General features: G+C 34.4%; 2 protein-coding genes across 8 annotated transcripts in view; both read right to left on the reverse strand.

Annotated features, from left to right (window-relative positions):
- Positions 1 to 361: 361 nt before the first annotated feature.
- LOC124369359 lies at positions 362 to 1,507 on the reverse strand. The gene has a single exon (XM_046827337.1). It carries the CDS (start codon positions 1,505 to 1,507, stop codon positions 362 to 364), a length of 1,146 nt encoding a protein of 381 aa, XP_046683293.1.
- An 8,805-nt stretch (positions 1,508 to 10,312) lies between these two features.
- The window catches only part of LOC124368688 (small glutamine-rich tetratricopeptide repeat-containing protein alpha-like), a 56,778-nt gene continuing 47,214 nt past the window's right edge, over positions 10,313 to 19,876 (reverse strand). For 6 of the 7 annotated variants that reach the window (XM_046825977.1, XM_046825976.1, XM_046825981.1 and 3 more), the window contains exons 6-7: positions 14,328 to 14,396; positions 10,313 to 11,639 (exon numbers count right to left, since the gene is read on the reverse strand). In XM_046825977.1, the coding sequence (XP_046681933.1) occupies positions 11,441 to 11,639; positions 14,328 to 14,396 (268 nt within the window). In that variant the 3' untranslated portion in view covers positions 10,313 to 11,440. The remainder of the gene's footprint in view (positions 11,640 to 14,327; positions 14,397 to 19,876) is intronic. The other variant, XM_046825982.1, reaches the window with a different exon arrangement.

Genomic DNA, 19,876 nt, shown 5'->3' on the forward strand with positions numbered 1-19,876 from the left:
ATTGAATTCATGGTATTTGGCAATTGCCTCCTTCAGTATGAATATTTGATCGGTAGTTGATCTACCTCTAGTAAAGCCTGCTTGGTGGTCACCTATTATATTGGATGTATACTCCTCTAATCTTTTTTGTAAAATCTTTGATAGCACTTTGTAGGTACAGTTGAGGAGAGAAATTCCTCTGTAGTTGGTGCACTCTTTTTTGTCACCTTTCTTATGAACAGGGATGACTATCGCTTCCTTCCATTCATTTGGAATCACTTCTTTTTCCCAAATATTCAGAATCAATTTGTGAATCTCTTTCGCTAGTCTTGCCCCTCCTGCTTTAATCAATTCTGATGATACTGAATCCTCTCCTGGAGCTTTATTGTTTTTTTAATTCCTTGATTGCATTTTCTACTTCTTGTAGTGTTGGATCTGGGACCATTGGTTCCACATTTTGATATACTTCCTCGGTTTCCTCTTCCTCCAATGCTTCTACATTCAAGAGATCTTTAAAATACTCTTGCCATACTTGTATCCCTTCTTTGCTCTGTATCACTAGTTCCCCAGATTTGTTTTTGATTCCATATGGCATTGGGCTGTATCCCTTCCTGAAAAATCTCACCGATCGATAAAAGTCTCTGCTATTGTTTGCCGTCCTATCCTGTTCTGCTTTCTCTAGGATTTTGTTCACACATTCCCTCTTTTTTCTCCTGAGTGTTTTTACTGTTTCTCTTGAGCGTTTTTTATATTCTTCCCTATCTCCTGCCTGTTTCCTGTTGAGCCAAGTCTCTTTCCCTTCCTTTCTTTGCACCACTTTTTCTTTGCATTCTTCGTCAAACCATGGTTTTTTGTTCTTCCTTTCATTCTTTTCACACACATCTTTTGCACAGTTTTGTAGGGTTTCCTTTATGTTTGTCCAGCCCCTTTCAATTTTATCTTCCTCTGGGTTTCCTTGAGCTAAGTTACTTAGGGCTTGGAAACGGTTTGACAGTTTAAGTTGGAAATCTTTCCTTATTTTTTCATTTCTTAGATGATCCAAATTAACATTTATTGAGGTTTTCTGTTTTGATTGTTTCTCTATCTTAATTCTCTGTAATAGATTGACTAGAACTAGATAGTGGTCTGATCCACATTCCGCTTTCCTTATGCTACGTACATTGGTGATATGACTAGAATGCCTGAGATCTATCAGAACGTGGTCTATTTGATTTTTTGTGATGCCATTCGGTGATGTCCATGTGGCTTTGTGTATGTCTTTCCTTGGAAAAAATGTGCTCATTATCTTCATGTTTACTGCCCATGTCAGGCTCAACAGTCTCATACCGTTGTCATTGCTGTTTGCATGTAAGCTATTTGATCCTGCAACACTTTTCCATACTTGTTCTTTGCCAATTTTTGCATTGAAGTACCCCATTATTATCTTTGTGTCATAGCTGGGGATTTTTCTATACTCTTCCTCGATCCTTTCATAAAAAGCATCCTTTATGTCGTCTTCCCCATCTTCTGTGGGCGCATACACACTCATAACAGATATATTCTTACACCTACCCTTAATCCTAATTATACACAGTCTTTCATCTTTGGCTTCGAAACATATCACAGTACTCTCAATCTTCCTGCTTACAGCAAATCCTACTCCTCTTTGTTAGCTTCCTTCCTCATTTCCACTATAATATATTATATAATCTTTGGTATTTAGCTTTCCTGCTATTGGCCATCTGGTCTCTTGTAGAGCTACCAGATCCATCTCATATTTACTAAGCTCCTCCGACAGTATGTCAGTGGCCCCTGGTATAGCTAGAGTTCTAACATTCCATGTCCCAAATCTCAAAGTCCGTAAGGGTGGCCTTGGTCTAACCCGTGTAGTCCGTCGTGTATCCGAGGCATTGTGTTGGTTTTTCTGAACTAAGTAGTTTTCCGATGTGAGTAGTTGGCCCGACGCTCAACCCCCACATACCCTTGGAGGACCGGGTCTGAGTTTCCTGGTTTTCGCCTACCTCATCAGTGCTAAGCCCACCGAAAAGGTGTTTCCCAACTTTAATACTTAAAGAATTTGAGTATTAAATCTAAATATTTTAAATTATATAAAGTCATTTTCTTGAAAAAACCGATTGTTTAGTAATAAACTTTGAAGTTTATTACTAAACAATTTTTAATGTGATTTGAGAAGGTGTTCTCCTGTATATCTACCATAATATATATACTTAATTAATTATCAAACTAGATAATTAAGTGCAGTTGAACTAATCAAAAGATTATGTAGAGGGATTTTGTGAAACTTGTGGATCTCTTTACAGTCATCATAATTCTAATCTGTATTTTAATATCTCATCACTGACGTACAGCCCATCTCACCTATTCTGGAAAATGTACCAATATTAATCAAATAAATTTAATATTACAAAATTTCAAATTATTTCCCTTTCTTAACACCAGTAGTACAAAGTTATTAGACAAACCAGTGAAGTCATCAAACAGTGATAAATTCCTATTCATTGTTGAGAAAATTAAATGATAACAGTTTCCTGAAGCTCACCACTCACTTCCAGACTCCCATCGGCAGTAACAGAGGGAGACTTTTGTTAGTTTATTTTCTGGGTTTCATTCCTAATAAAAGTGTTTTTAATAATATAACTTTATACTAATCTACAGCTGCTAGTAGTATTGTTATCCCTTTGTAACTTCAGTTGCTATCCCTATTTGATAACTATTATTTTTTTAAATTAATTTTAAAACTTGGAATTCATTTAATGCTTGTAATAGACTTCAGATATCATTCCATATTTTATTGTCAGCTGATCAACTACAATCTGAAAACTCAATGCTTTCATAATTATAATTTAAGTATTAAGTAAAGACCCAATTTTTAAATATAATATTTAATATATATATTATAATTTGTTCAATAAGCACTGCATCACAAAAAGTAGGCTATTGCCATTTATATAAATTTGATTATATATAACCTTCTCATGAAGGTTTTTAGACATTTCAGTGAATATATTTAACTACACTGAGGTGCAAAAAAAGTGGGACGCACTGTTTTTCTTAAATGCCTTTAGCTTAAATCAACTTGTTGGGCATGAATCGTGTTTACGTAAATAAATATAGTGTACGAGTTCCAGTTCTAAGTGAAAACCGCTAATTGCCCTATAAAAATTTGACAAACCTGTTCATTAGTCTCATTCTGCATGTCTATTATTGTAATATTGTACTTGTCTATTCTTATCAAGCCAAATCTTGACCTTTGTACATCACTGTTGGCCACCATATCCTCATTCCTGTTTCTGACTGTAACTAATATAGTTGTAGTTGTTAAGTTGCAGTTCATTTTTTACTTTTAAAATGCCTCTTTCACCAGTGAATGCGGCTAGAGTGGTGGCATTAGTTGAAAATGGCAATAGCGTGCGTCAGGTGGCTGAGATAACAGGATTTTCACGTTCAAGCATAAATAGAGCTGTTATTCAATTCAGGTTAACTGGTAGTTATGGTAGAAGGCCCGGATCCGGTCATAGCCGAGCAACTAGTGCTAGGGATGATCGGTTTATTGTTTCATTGAGTCTACGAAATCGGTCTTCAACTTCTGTTGAACTGGCAAATGAACTTCGGAGGGTTCGGGAAGTGAATATTAGCAGATGGACTGTAAGAAGAAGGTTGCAGGAAAGACAATTAAATGCTTGTCGGCCTGCCACTGGCCCAAGACTGACCGCACGTCATCGGCAAGCTCGTTTGCGATTTGCAAGAAACCACTTAAACTGGACTATTGACCAGTTGGAGTCAAGTATTATTCTCTGACGAGTCCAGATTCTCTCTCAGATCACCTGATGGTCAGCAAAGGGTGTGGAGAAGGCGAGGTGAGCGATATGCGCAATGTAACATATCATTCAGGGACAGTTTCAATGGTGGCTCTATCATGGTGTGGGGCAGAATATCAAGGGAAGCTCGAACGGACTTAGTTGTTTTTGATAGAGGAACTTTAAATGGTCAGAGGTATGTCGAAGAGGTTCTAGCAGAACATGTTACAGTTTATGCAGGATTTGTTAGGCCAGATTTTGTTTTCATGCATGACAATGCTCGACCCCATACCGCTAGAGTGGTGCAAGACTACCTTCAGGATGTGCAAATTAGTACGATGGAGTGGCCAGCACGTAGCCCAGATCTAAATCCAATAGAAAATATCTGGGACGAGATTGGGAGAGCAATTAGAAGTCAACGTGGCGAGCTGCTAACTTTGGATCAACTTCGACAGGCTGTACATGCAGAATGGAACAATATTGGTCAACAGAACATACAGAATGTGATTGACAGCATGCCTAGGCGGCTGGAAGCTGTCATCAGATCTCGGGGAGGAAATACGAGGTACTGAACTTTCTGAAATGGAAAACATAAAACCCACCAAGTGTTTTAAAAGAACTCCTTGAAAAGAACACTTACTCAATTGTGTGGATTTTTGTTGGGTATGAAAACATTATTTTTCTTTTTTTTTTAAATTAAAACATAATACATTTTAAGTAACTGATTTGATTTGTTTTAGGTTATTTCTTGAGAGTAATATTGTGTTATAGTTGGTTTAAACTAAGAAAATAAAAAAGATATTAAGCAAAAATAGTGTCCCACTTTTTTTGCACCTCAGTGTATAAAGTTAGGGCAGTTGTAAATTAGCTTAGCAATGTATCATATTTAGAGCCCTAACACTACTAATTACACATGATTGTTTTTTAATTCACTTTTTAAGTGAAAGTTAATGCGAGTATAATGTTGAGTGAAACACAACCACATTACAATAACAAGTAGCATTAATTATTGAAATTATAAAAGTTCATGTTAGTCCTGATGAAGTTGTGTCTCCACAATTAAAATTCTTCCACTGTGTATAGATGGGCCAAGGGATCTGCGTGTGCGGGCCGACCGCCTGACTGGTAGGTGAGAGAGAGGGGCATCTGTTCCAAGAAAATAGGGTTTTCCCTCAGAGCCCATTCTTCGGTGTTCTCGTAACCCAAGAGGCAAGATCTGAGATATTTACTGATTTATTCAATTACCTTGCGGTTATATTCAAATAAAAGGTGTTTCGATAGTAAAGTAAAATGTATTATTTAACCAAGCGAAGTTGTGGCTTAGAAACACTCTCTAACACTTAACTTGGGGACCAACGGCTTAAAGGTGACTTCTGAACCACCACCAGGAAGGGGGGCTGCTTGCAAGGACAGGCAGCAGCCACGCTCAACGTTGCTTCATTTGCCATAGGCATAGCTCAGTTCTTTTAAATCATTCACAGAATGACAGCGTGTAGGTGAGGTCAATGTTTTATGGATGGCTAGTAGAGCCTCAGCTGCATCCTCAGATCCCTTCGTTTAACTGGAGATGGTTTTTTGCAGGAGCCAGTTCTTTATCGTTGTCTTCCAAATAACCTTCTGTTCAAAAACATTTTTTTTACTAATCTTTATTATTACTCTTAATGAATAAGATTGTATAAATACATGTACACTGCAACTGAGGTGTTTAAATTTAATGGTTGGCAACTGTTTAGATTTTGTCATTGTTAGATTATGTTCTTTATTTTTGGTTAGTAATAAAAATGTGATAGTAGTATTTTATAAGAAATTAGTATTATACTTGTTTGTGTCCATCCAGAGATTATAAGCAGTAAGAGTGATAATGGATAGAGTAGCTTAATTTATTTTATTTGTATATGTAGTTAATCCTTACAGTACTCAATATGGTATTTTTCTCACTTGTTATTTGTCTTTGTGAATGTGTGTGTAGGTATAGCATGCGTACAAACTCATGACACAGTATAAGCTAATCTATAATATTGAATTAATGAAAATAATTTAATAACATGCTATTGGTAAAAAAAACATTACATCGTATTTTGTAAATATAGTGTTGTGTTACCGTTTCTGTGAACAGTTGCCATCTGTTAATGTATTTTGTTTAGTGTATAGTAATATTTTCGGTTTTCTGTGTTCTTTTTTCCTAAGTAACTGTTGTGTTTGGTTACTGATGCCTCAAAGGCGAGTACGGTTGCTACTTATCATCGTAACAGTAGACCATCCAAAGCAGACGGTTATACCAGTTCTTGTCTGAAAACAATTTCATCCTTAATTTTATAAATCTAGTGCTTTAAATTGTGCCTTACAATTTGTGTTTACAATAACACATAAGTTATACAAATTAATACTGGAGGGTCAACATTCCAAAAATAATTTGTAGCAAATTCTACAAATTATTCAAAAACTAGACGAAGAATGTATAGTCTTCTTTAAAGTTAATTGCTATTTGTAAATGTCATTACAACAGACACTGCAGGTCATGTTTTCATACTGATTTCTTTGTTGAAAATGTATTACAAAACCAATATATGTAGACTATAGTTTCCATTCAATTAAAGAAATGCCACGATTTTCCACAATCTTGTGATGTTATTTTATGTTAAAAATAGTTAAACATCGTGCATATCGTCAGACTTTATTTCTTATCTAAATTGCTCATGTCAACCGGAACTCAAACTGCAACATATTATAATACTGATATCATGCACTTGGAAGCTTATAATGAGCTATTAGAAAAGTTGTTAACATACAACAAATCTCTGAACAAAGAAGAAATCATTATACAACAAAAAGATACTATTTATGAGTTAAGTGAGACAGAGAAGTTCCAACTAGTCATACATGTAGATGTATGGTAGAATTCAAGGAATCTTTTTTCTTTTCCAACCCAAAATAGATTTAGAACTTATGGGAGGCAGGATGTAAACAGAGACAACAATTTATTCTCCGGAACTGTTGCCTCATCTTGTAGATGCGGGAGAAGAGTGTAAAATTTTGAATATTGAACCAAAATACTCACAGTTTCTGAAGATAGTGAAATGAATACTTTTGTGCAGATAAAGCAAAATGAAAGTATTATAAAGCGATGTAACAACCATAAAAAAATTAAAATAATAACGCTGAATCAGCGCACGTCATCGATTACATCATGTGTAATATCATGTAATCATGATATCAGCTTTGAAATACTATCATGAATCAACTGTATGCCATCTGACAATATTATCCAGTCAGCACACGCTCTTTCAAGAAACCAAAATTATTCTCAGTTCGCTTGAAAACATATCAAGATTTAAAAGAGATAAAAATTTAAATCAGGAATGAAGGTTGGAGAATGCTGTCCATTTGAGCTGTCCTTACCAAGGAAGAGAATCAGAGAGATTTGACACCAGAGAGTAGTCAACATCAGCAATTTTGAACTGCACCAAAGATAAGGGTTCAAAATGCCTTTTTAAGGCATTAGCTACTACTGTATAAACTGCTTAGCTACTATATTTACCAAGGAAAGTAAACAAATGCATTTGCCTCATCACTGAAAAGCATTAAATATTTACTAGTTTTGAGAACAAATATGCACTGGATTTATTGACAGTCTCCCGGTCAAATTACAGTGACATGTCATTCAGCTACTCTTCTGCTGTGGGAGGATACTTGCGTTTTTATTGCTTTAAAACCTCTATTTGAACAAATAAACTTTTACACATCATACATTGTTGTAAAGATTATTAAATTCTCTATAATATGGTGGTATTTGAAAATGTATAAGTTTATTCACTATTTTGGAAATTCCACTTGAATGAATACTCTGACAGCATAACTGTGAAAATAACATAACAAGACACCAGTAATTGCATACTGATACTAATTCAAATAATTCTGGGAGATATCAGCACAAGTCAGGGGAAATTGTGATGAAAAACTATTATATCACTGTAATTGAAGAAATTGAGTTAACAACAAAATAATAGAGCTAAAATTATGGAAGTTACATTAAAACTTAGCTTGTTTATTTCTGCGTGTAGACATATAAAGCAAATTATTAAAAAACCATAACTAAGTTTTGTATCTGTAAGAATGAGCGCTTTAATACTAAACAGCAATTTCGAAAATTAATTTTCATTATAAAACCTCCAATGGAGATCTAGACTTTTCTAGATATGATGGGACATTGTCAAATATATGAAAGAAATATTTCATTTATTACAGTTTCTCTTGCACAATGAAGTGAAGCAGGCCACACAAGATGCTAGAGCACTGTCGAATGAAGACCCATGCTTTGTTGCATGACAGCAGTGCTGGTGGCTGACACGCATGCTATAACATTATACAACAGACTATAGATATTTCTGTACAAATTCTTTAGTCTGTGGTTGTACGTTTCTAAATATCTTGTCTTGACGTCTGTAACTAGTACTGGAAATGTTTTGAGGTTATGTTACAGTCAATTTTTTTATTTTTCAGCAAAGCTTTAGTTACGCAATTTTTAATAAAATATTTAAACCTATCTTCAACATAAAAAAGATTAAGTTAGAAACACTGGAATTTATGTTGATTTATTTATAATGTCTCCAACATCTCAACATGAAATATATATATTTTTTAAAATTATTTATTGTTATCTGTTGTTTGGTATTCTTACCCTTCCATTTATATTTATTTTGCAAAGCCTAATCTTCCTTAAAGAAAATCTTAATTTGTATAAATTTAGAAGTTATGTCCATAACTATAGTACTAGATCTCAGAACTTGATAGACCTCAAATACTTTAGATTAAGTAAAACTCAGAACAGCTACATGTACATTAGTGTAAAACTTTTTAACCTCCTACCACCAGATGCAGTTACCACTACTTTAAGGAATTTCAGAAATTGTCTTGTGAAATGGCTGAAGCAGAAGGCTTTCTATTCAGTAGAAGAAATACTTTTACATGATTTAAGTGACCTTAAATTTTAATAATGCTATGTTTTAATTTTTAACAATTATTATTTATTGTTATCTGTTGTTTGTTATTGCTATTATTAATTTATTATTATTTATTTTAGCATTAAATTCTAATTAATACTATATTTTGACAATTTTTTAATTGTATGTTTATTTTCATTTCTCTATAGAGATGGTGTTCTTGACTGTTGATCTAATAGTACATTATTGTAAACCTTATCTGTCTTTGTCAATGCATATAGCATGTGTGGGACGACAATAAATGATTCTTGAAATTTTATTGGAATGACAGACATTCCAAGAGCCTAAGTATAACCAATTTAAGCATATAATAAAGAGGAATTAATTTCAATGAAGTTTAAACATTGGTGTTTATAAAACACAAAGCTTAATAAGGTTGGTTCTTAATGTAGGACCTAACTAATTATCAAGACAAACTGATGTTAAAAGAAACTTGTTTTATAACAAATACAATTTCAATACACTATTTTATTTTATTTTGTAATTAATATTGAGAGAACTTCATTTTTACAATAAATTTTAAATGTAATTTTGCAACTGAACTTTTTTTAATCAAACCTCTTCACAAACATCTCATCTTTTAATTATTGAGGTTCTAAATATGTTAATAACAGTATTTTGATTCGCGTAAACATCGGTTCTGGATATTAGAAAACTTCAAACTGTTTTTCGTAAATATTATTAGAATAACTGCTGAACACAAATACATAAGTGCTATAGGACAAATATTGAGTCTATTAGCATTTTTGTTAAGAAAATTTTGATCCCCACTTAAACCCTTGTAATCATCGTTAATTACCTTAAAACATTCTATGAAAAAAAATTCAATGGACTTCCGACTCAATGGAGGAAGAATGATGACATTTGAATTACAACGGATGGGACAATATTTACCACTTAATCTACCACATATTTAAGTAAAACCATAAAATGAATCCATTAGACCAATTTCATTCAATGATATTAGCCTCTGGATTGTTTAAATATTGTGATAAACGATAACTTACCCAAACAATCCTTGTTTATTAAGTTTTATGTCCCAAGACCGGTTTCGATGTTAAACCATCATCAGTCAGGGTGTACAAAGAAATAAAACATTTATTTCCTCTGCAGAATCATCAATAATGTTAAAACAGATAAAAAATACTTCTTAAGGTAAGTTACCTTTTTATCACACGATTTCATTCACCTGAGAAAACACCTAATAGACAAAATTAACACAAAAACGGTTTCAATAATTTGATCAAAACTAACCAATGGAACCGGTTTACACAACAATTTATTGAATCAACTGTGTTCAATAGGTTGTTTCTAACAATGTATACAGATATATTTTAAAGGGGTTGATATTCCAATCAATCAAGATTGACACTAGACATCATGAGTTTTGGTAAAACTTAATGAAATTCTGTGACTGTGTAAAATTAACTAACTGCTTAATTTGCGTGCACAAGCGTACATACACGTGCGCACCCCACACACACACACACACACTTAGTTTGGAAAAATAGCGGGCCACAAAAGAGCAAGCTTACAAAAGTTTAATACTTTATTTTTTTAAGAACATTTTTATATACATTTTAAAATAATTTTACATATTTGTCTGTTAGGAATAAATATAAACAAAATGCCATTAATTAGTCATAACTGTAGGGTTCATTCAATAGGTATTTTATGCAGTCTTGCTATATGAAACCATACATGGAATCATTTCATCAATTAAAAGTTCATACATTATAACTAAATATATTAAGTAGCACCACCAATGTCCAACGTTTGGGCAGTCTAGATATTTGCTCTTATTAGTGTTTCACAGAGTCTTTCAGTTTCATATGTCATTAAAATAAATTACAATGAACCATTAAACAATTATACACTTTTGAGATATGACAAACAAGTGTAATTTCAGTTAATAAAATATTGACATAACAAATAGGACATTTTTTATTCGAAAGTACCAGTATTTATGTAACAAAGAACATTAAAATAGAAAATAATCATTATGTCAACTAACAAAAAGTACTGTTAAGTTATTAAGAACACAATTAATTTATACTGACATAATTTTCATTTTTTTTATCAAGACTGTTTATATTATGTGTACAAATATTATTGTAGAAAATATGATACATTAGCAAATGGAAAGACTAACAAAGAATGGCATATTATTTTAAGTTTATTACAACTAACAAAAATATGCTCTATTTGCCTGACTTAGTCGTAACTCAAAAATAAACTAACAACAATATAAACAAAACAATGAAAAGCTATGTTCACCAGTTGACAATTGTGCGAACAAAAATAGTAAAATGCACAAAGTCATTGAGATAACAAATGTAAAACCTCACAACTACATTTCATCTTAATTTCTTTTTTTTTTATCAAACTGTAACTTAGGTATAAGAACGATTAAAATAATTAAGCTAGAAAGTAAAAAAACCCAACAAGAGAAATTTACCAATATGTTTTCCACTTTAATAGAATTTTCTCCAACTCTTTGGAAAACTTTATTTTTTTAATATAAGGCATATATATTCATTGGTGATTTCAAAGGAAATGCAGCCATTTATTTATTAATAATTTCTCTTGCCATATAACTGTAAAAACAAGAATAAATCTAAAAATTGATGAAATGTACGATGTGGTGAGGTAGAGTCGGGTGACTTAAGAACCAGTATTTGACTCGTCTTTGGGGGGGTTTGGGGGTCCAGGCGGTCCAGGGGGTCCGGGAGGTCCAGGAGGTCCAGGGGGTCCAGGAGGTCCATCTTCAGAGCCGGATTGATCTCCTCCACCCATGTGTCGACGCAATTCCTCCACTAATGCTGGGTTCTCGTTCTCCATTTGTTGAGCAAGTTGCTGAGACCTGTCACAGAGCAACCAAACGCATCAAATAAATACAAAGTCTGGTATTGAGCGGCAAGCACTTGTAGGGAGCTCAGTATAGTCTAATTTACATCAAAGGCTAACTGAATCTCTTATAAAAACACAGATAAATAAATAAATAAATATTTATTTTCCAACATTTACATTCATGTTTACAAATAAATGAAAAAACTTAGGAAGTCACTGACCAAAAACAAGTGGCTGGTCAGTATAACAGATACACAATACACAAATAAACAGTTCATAGCTTGCTCTCACATAAAAAAAAAAAAAAAAAAAAAAAAAAACTAAAAGGTGAACAGACTGCTTTCCGCGATGTCTGCACAAGACTACAAAAAAACTACAACTAAAATAAATACATATAGCCGACGTTTTTACAACATAGAGTGACTAGGAACTAATTACACAATGCAAAAAATAAAAAACACCCTTTGAAAAAAATACAAATATACAATCTTATGTACTAAAATCATAAATAATTTTACAAAAAATGTATAAACAAATATATTGAAATAATGGAAAACTAAATTAATGTATTACATAAAATTACATACAAATATCAGAAAAATCACATACATGCACTTACATGCATACTATAGAACACCCACACTCCAAAACACGTACACACTACTATGACAAAAAATTATGTAATAATGATGTAAACAATGTAATAGGTGGTTGCATAAAACTTAAATTAATACACTCGTTAAAAAAGCAATATCAGGTTTTGTAAATAGCCAGGATTTTAGTAAGGAGCAGAATTGTTTTAAGTTATTACTCGATTTGATTTCATCAGTCATTTGATTAAATAATTTTGGGCCTACGTATTGAATGGACTGTCTATAGAGTTCTTTATTAACTTTAGGTAACCTGAAGATTCTACTTTCACTAATTCTAGTTTTATACGTCAAACCACTTGTACCTAAATTTACGCTTCTAGTATAAAAAATTCTCAAAACTTTGTATACGTATAGATAAGATATAGGCAAGATTTTCAATTGCACATATAGTGGAAAGACGCTATCTCTTTTGTTTCTACTTAATATAATACGCATGAAATAATTTTGTGTTACTTTTAACTTATTTATCAAAAATTTATACGTACTTCCCCAGAAACTAATTGAGTACTGTAATCTAGATTGGATTAGGGCAAAATATAAAGTACGCATAAGATCTGTATCGCAATAATTTTTTAGAAAATAAAAAGTTCTAATTGATAATCTTAACTTATTATGTAATGCGGTAATATGATCCCCCCATGTTAATTTACTATCTATTACTACTCCAAGGTATTTGTAACTATTTACTCTTTCTATACACTGACAGTTACATGGATTTACGTTACAATTCATATTGTGGTATTTTAAGGGCCTTTCTAATTCAAAGCCTTTAAATCCAAAGATTATATATTTAGTTTTTGATACATTTACCTGCATATCATTCCGACAGCACCAAATTTGTAAGTAATTTAAATCACTGCTTATCTTTTCGTGTAATATTGCATAGTTTTTCGAAGAATAAAGAAAAGCTACATCGTCTGCAAAAGCAATTATCTGACCATAAAACGGGGTTTCCAATAATTCATTTATAAAAACTAAAAATAATGTTGCTGCTAAAACGGATCCCTGGGGTACACCTGATTCAACGGTCAGAGGGGGGCTGGTTGTATCTTTTAGATTAAGTAATTAATTAATGAAAAGTATCAAGTTTAATGAAATTTGCACTAACATGACTGCATAGCTAGGACATAACACTTGTCATATTGTGTCACTGTATCACGGTATACAATATTAAACTAAAAGCTTTAGAGATAGGTGTGAAACATGTTTGAATAACGACAATACTTGTCTTTGAGTAACAATAAATAAAAATACTTCTCCTTCCAAAGTCCAACTTCACTCGTGGAAACTTCCTCCCAAAATGAGAACCTTTTGCAAATGTACTGGTCTTGGACGGAGAAACCTCCTCCCTAAATGAGTCTCCCACAAAGGTACTAGGGGGTCACTTAAAGACCAACTCTTGTGAACCGTACAGCACACAGTCTCCATAGGTAACATTTCAGGAGCATCTCAGAGGGATATTTTACATTACGGGCATACATCCAAAAACTGGAAAGGGTTATTAACAAACATTTTTCTTATAATTGTAAAAAAATTACCAGAACTAGAAGCAAAATAAAGATAGAAAACAATTTTCAGCAAAAACTGCAGAAATGAATTGCTTTCAATAAAAATCATAACCAATTAAAAAAAAATCTTTAAATGACTCTTCTGTACACTACTGTACCTAACACTATATTTACACTATATACAAAAGTGTAAAGAGTTATATGTACACTACATCATAATAATAATCATTATTGACGTCTGTTTTTAATGTATCCAATAAATAAAAGACGAACCTGCATTTGTGTTGTAAATTGGTGAATGTGATTACTGTTAAGTTTATAGTGATGTATTCCACAAAACGATATTGGAAAGCTAAAAATACAGAACCGGTGATACGGTGATGGCTGGTCTGAAGCGGAAAAGTACAGCAATATTGCCTGGTCCTAAAAAGGTTAGTGCTTAACGTGCAGTTTGTTTTCAAAACGTGCTTGATAACACCAAATTATATTAATTAACCTTTATTTCACTGTTGTTATTTACATAGTTATGTATTCACTTACGCTTGCAAGAGCACATCGATGCCAACAGGTCCCTCCTGATTCAAATTTCCCGATAGAATATTGCTCATCCTGAAAAAGTTTTAAAAATACCATTAAAATTTTTCTTAATAAAGTTAGTTTCCAGTGCAAAGTGTGGCATGGATTATGGACATGGACTATGGAAACAGAAGAAAAGAAGTATTTGGATAAGATAGAAATCTTTATACAATAACATTGAAGAATGCCAGGGACAGATGGAAAAAGGAAAGAAACACCAGGTGGAACTAAAGCAGATCTATGAAGACCATGATAACTCACAGAACCAAATTATTAATGACTACATACGTAAAATAGATAATCTTGAAAAAAATATATCAAGGCTCCAGCATGATGCAAAACTGTACGAAGAGAATAAAGCTATGAATAAAACATACCAAAACGGGGAAACACAGACACACACCACCGAACCACCCCAGGCCATATCAGCTCTCATGATGGCACTATCTCTTCTAAAGGAAAGGCAGGATAGTCTGGAGCGTGCTGTTAACTACCTACAGGAACAAAATAAGCCACAAACCATACTGAGCTCCGAAAATGAAACTTCTCGGGAGGCAGGCACAAAAAACAGTCCTGCCACCCCAAAGTCACATGCAAACCATCCTACCTGGCTCCAATCTAGACACAACTCCTCAAGAAAAAAAAAGTAAAAAACCCAGAAATTCTAAAAATCATTTTAGCGTCTCACTCCAGATGGTGCATTTTAAAAACCAATCAAAAATGCATGAAACACATGGAAACGTTGTCATGGCTGTAGAACCGAGTTTTAAGCCTAAAAACCGAGACCCTGACACTGACACAGGGGTAGACCACCAAACCCAGACAACTGTGATCAAAAACATGGACTTTAAAACTAAACTAGAGGGAGACAGCCAAACCCTGACTAAAAAACTGACACCAGAAACCAAACCAGAGGGAGACAGCCAAACCCTGACTAAAAAACTGACATCAGAAGCCAAACCAGAGGGAGACAGCCAAACCCTGACTAAAAAACTGACACCAGAAGCCAAACCAGAGGGAGACAGCCAAACCCTGACTAAAAAACTGACACCTGAAACCAAACCAGAGGGAGACAGCCAAACCCTGACTAAAAAACTTATACCCGAAACCAAACCAGAGGGAGACAGCCAAACCCTGACTAAAAAACTGATACCCAAAACCAAACCAGAGGGAGGCAGCAAAACCATAACTGGAAAACTGGAACCAAAAAACCATAAAGCAATAGAAATCTCGGAAACAGGCAGGCTTAACAAAACTAAGCCCACCCCCTTGGACGAAGATGATCATGAAACGTATGAAACGAGATCCCCAAGCTATAAGCACATAAGACGCACAGCTGTTGACATAAACAATGGCCTAATATCTGAAATCATGGAGGAAGACCATGCCAATGTTGAAAAAATAAAAATGTTCTCCTTCCCACCAGAAGAAACTCCATTACTTACAACACAACATAAGCAAGATAAGGACCTCCCATTAACATGTGGCATTCATTTCCTAGACATCGAATACCAGAACAAGCCCCCCCTAGCTCTACCACCTGCAGAAATAGTAACAGTACAACAGAGACTCCGAGACAGAAAAGTATCCTTCAACAACTTCATCACATCACAAGATGCCAAAGGAAATACACAAATTATAATATGCTTCTCATCTAAATACATGAACTGGAAGAAGAAACTATTGCAATTCATGGAACTTGCAAACGAATGTATCAAGTTCCCTATACTCTTCTCCATCAACTTAAGAGGAGGTCATGAAGGTAATAAACCTAACCGAGGCAAGTGTAAGGGAGCTCCTGCAAGTTTTTCTACAGTTTTTATGCAATGCATATCTTCACCGAATCAGAATGTACATACGGACAAAAAAACTTAAAACAATAGTTGACAATATTCTTGACAACACCATGAATAAAAATCAGAGAAAGATTTCAAAAGTATCCCCAACAAGACAGGAAGCCATATACAATCTGCGGAGAGTGACCCAAGGATCTCTTGCCTCACCAAATCCTTATGACACCCCTCGACCTTCGGCAACTCCTGACAAAACCACTTTTATTCAAGCAGCTATGCATGAACAAAGAGAACTGTGGAAAGCTAAAGAGAAAATTATCCTCCAGGAACTCAGTTTGGTGTACAAAGAATATGAAATAAACCACTTAAGTGGAAGAAATAAGATACAAGAGTTTAGGGAAAAAACAAAAAATAAATATGCCATCATTGACCTATGTACTGGAGAACATCTAACAAACCAAGAAGCAAAAAAAGAGTATCAATTTGGCTTTGATGGAGCCCGATTGATTGAACTTAAAGTAGATGAAAATGGTAAATACACACTGGCCCCAAATAACATCACTATCAATTCCAACATACTTGTATCAGATGACACTCAACTGCTAAATGACTTGCGCCTCCTCAACAGCGTTAAAAACATAAAAATCGATAGCATTGGCAAAATTAATCTAAACTTCGTCCAAGGTGTACCAGGGTGTGGGAAAACAACCTACATTCTTAACAATTACAAACAAGGTGACCTCATTCTCTTTCCAACTAGAGACTCTGTTCAAGATTTTAGAACAAGGTTTAGAAACACACACCCAAACATCAACAACACTAAAATTAATGACACATTCCGAGCGGTTCACTCATTTATAATAAACTTGACACAACATTTAAAACAGGGACAAAAATATGAAAAGCTTATAGTAGATGAAGCCCTAATGCTGCATGCAGGTGAAATGCGGCTGTACTTGCAGGAGCAAAAGAAATTATGCTTGTTGGGGACTTAAATCAAATTCCTTACATCAATAGAACAGAATCCCTCGAAGTTAAGTTCCATAACATCGCTGAAGTAGCAACAATATCTGACACACTGAGTACAACCCATAGATGCACATTAAGCACGGCAGCGGTACTTTCAAAATTTTATCCTCAAGGAATTAACACAACAAACAAAGTCTCAAACGAACTAACGCTGCAGTCTTTTGATGGACCACAAAGTCTTGAAAAAAACCCAGCAAACCCTCCACATACCTACCTTGTCTTCAAACAATCAGAAAAACACTACCTCATCAGTCTAGGCTACAAAAATACTTCCACCATCCATGAATTTCAAGGAAGACAAGCAGAAAACGTAATCGTGATTCGTACCTCAAAAAAACAGGAAGACATCTTCAACTCACAAGCGCACTGCATTGTTGCTATTTTAAGACACACCAAATCTTTTCTTTACATCACTGCATGTCAAAATGACACAATAAGCAAGTGGATCAAGCATGCCAACACCCTGAGTAAAGAAGAGCTCCTCAAATACACAAAGAACTCATGCACTGAAAATCCATAGCAACAAACAATCTCAGCTGCAACCACGTACAAAGACAAAATACAAACAAACCTACATCCTGAGCCGCAAATACTGGAACACCATTTTTTAGTTCAAAGTCCTGCTCCCAAAGAGAGACACAAGCCGAAAATAAAACACAAAACCCGGACCCTCTGGAACTCGGCCCTCAGGAAAATCAAACACATAGCAACCATAACATCATAAAAATAATACATCAAAATCAATAAAAATCTAATCAAAATATAAACTGGCTAAGTAATAAACTAGATAGACTCGCCCATCTCTTAAACAGCGAAAAACCAGACTTGTTAATAGTAACTGAACATGGACTATCACAAGAAAACCTTGCTACGACCTGCCTTGAAGGCTACTCACTTGCTGGAGGTTTCGCAAGGAAAGATCACATCAAGGGAGGAGTAGCTGGATACGTAAAAAAGGACAGGAGAAGGAAATAACGCTCATTGAAACAAGCGGACCTGAATCAGAACCTGTATGTGAAACTGCCCTCTTTGAAATAAAGAAAAAAAAGATAAATATACAAGTACTGGGCGTCTACAGACCTCCAAGGGCGAAACTAGACAGTTCAATTGAAGTCCTAACCGAACAACTAAATAGAATTATGAGCTCAAGCAAACAAACGATACTCATGAGAGATATTAATGTGGACAATCTCACAGAAAATAATGACAACACAAAACTTCAAGAACTTCTTGCTACATATGACATTGTGAGAATGAATCTCCCTCCTACGCGAATTACAAATGAAACTGAAAAATCAATAGACTGGATCTGCACCTACATAGACCCTGAGAGCATAAAAACATCCATCATCCTGACAGGCTTATCTGACCATACAGCACAAATATTTTCCCTTAAAACATCAAAAATAATCAAAAAAACCATTAAGGAAAGGAAAAAGACTATTTACCAATAGAGAACTAACACGGTTCAAGGAAAAACTACTAACACAAACCTGGGATCAGATCTTAATGGAAGAAGATGTCAACCATGCCTATAACTCCTTTCACAGTGCACTACAACTTATAATAAATGAAACTTGCCCTCTGAAACTAGTTAAAAGAAGAAAAAATAAAAAAGACAGGTCTGGGATGACGAATGCAACCAACTGAAAAATGTGTACATCAGTGCTTTAGAAATATAACAGCGTACAGGCCTAGCAAAACAAAGAGCACAAACAGTGGAGAGAAAAAGAGAATATGACTTGAGACTGAAACACCTAAGGCGAGAACAAACTACAGCACACATTAACCAAGCAGAAAATAAATCAAAAGCGCTGTGGCAGGCAATAAATAATGAAAGAAAAGCAACTACTAACACAAATGATCAGCTAAGTCTTCAGCTAAATGGAAAAACAACAAAGGACCCACACGAAATAGCAAACTCCCTTAATGTATATTTTGCAACAATAGCAGAAAACACACTCCAAACAAGAAGTAGCAACACTAATCCTGCAAACCCTAACCCAGCTGCAGTCACAAATGAGAAATTACAGTTCTACTTAACAACAAGCGAAGAAGTAAAAAAAGCTATAGACTCCTTAAAGCCTAAAACATCGTCTGGTATTGATGAAATATCCGCAAAACTAGTTAAAAGATGTAAAGAAGAACTGATAATACCACTAACTAATATAATAAATAAATCCCTACAGCAAGGTATCTTCCCAACTGTTCTGAAGACCGCCAAAATATATCCAAAATATAAAAAAGGACTACGAAGTGAACCTGGCAGCTACAGGCCAATATCACTCATCCCAACATTCTCCAAAATAATTGAGAAAATTGTCCTTGCCAGACTCCTAAACCATCTCGAACAGCATAATCTACTTAAAAACTAACAGCATGGATTCCTTAGGGGTAGGTCAACAACAACAGCCCTGGTACAGCTGACAGAACACATCATAGACCAACTAGAGGAAGGATATTCAGTAACTACTCTGTTCCTTGACTTTAGTAAAGCTTTCGACTGCCTCAATCACGATCAGCTACTGCAAAAACTAAGAGCCCTAGGCGTAGGAGGTAAAGAAGTAGATTGGTTTAAATGCTACCTCAAGGGAAGAAAACAACTGGTACAAATAAATCACACCCAAAATTATACATACTATAAAATTCAATCAGCAACAACTGAAGTGAGAAGAGGGGTGCCTCAAGGAT

This window comes from Homalodisca vitripennis, chromosome X (genome assembly GCF_021130785.1).
Source record: "Homalodisca vitripennis isolate AUS2020 chromosome X, UT_GWSS_2.1, whole genome shotgun sequence".
Lineage (NCBI taxonomy): Eukaryota > Metazoa > Arthropoda > Insecta > Hemiptera > Cicadellidae > Homalodisca > Homalodisca vitripennis.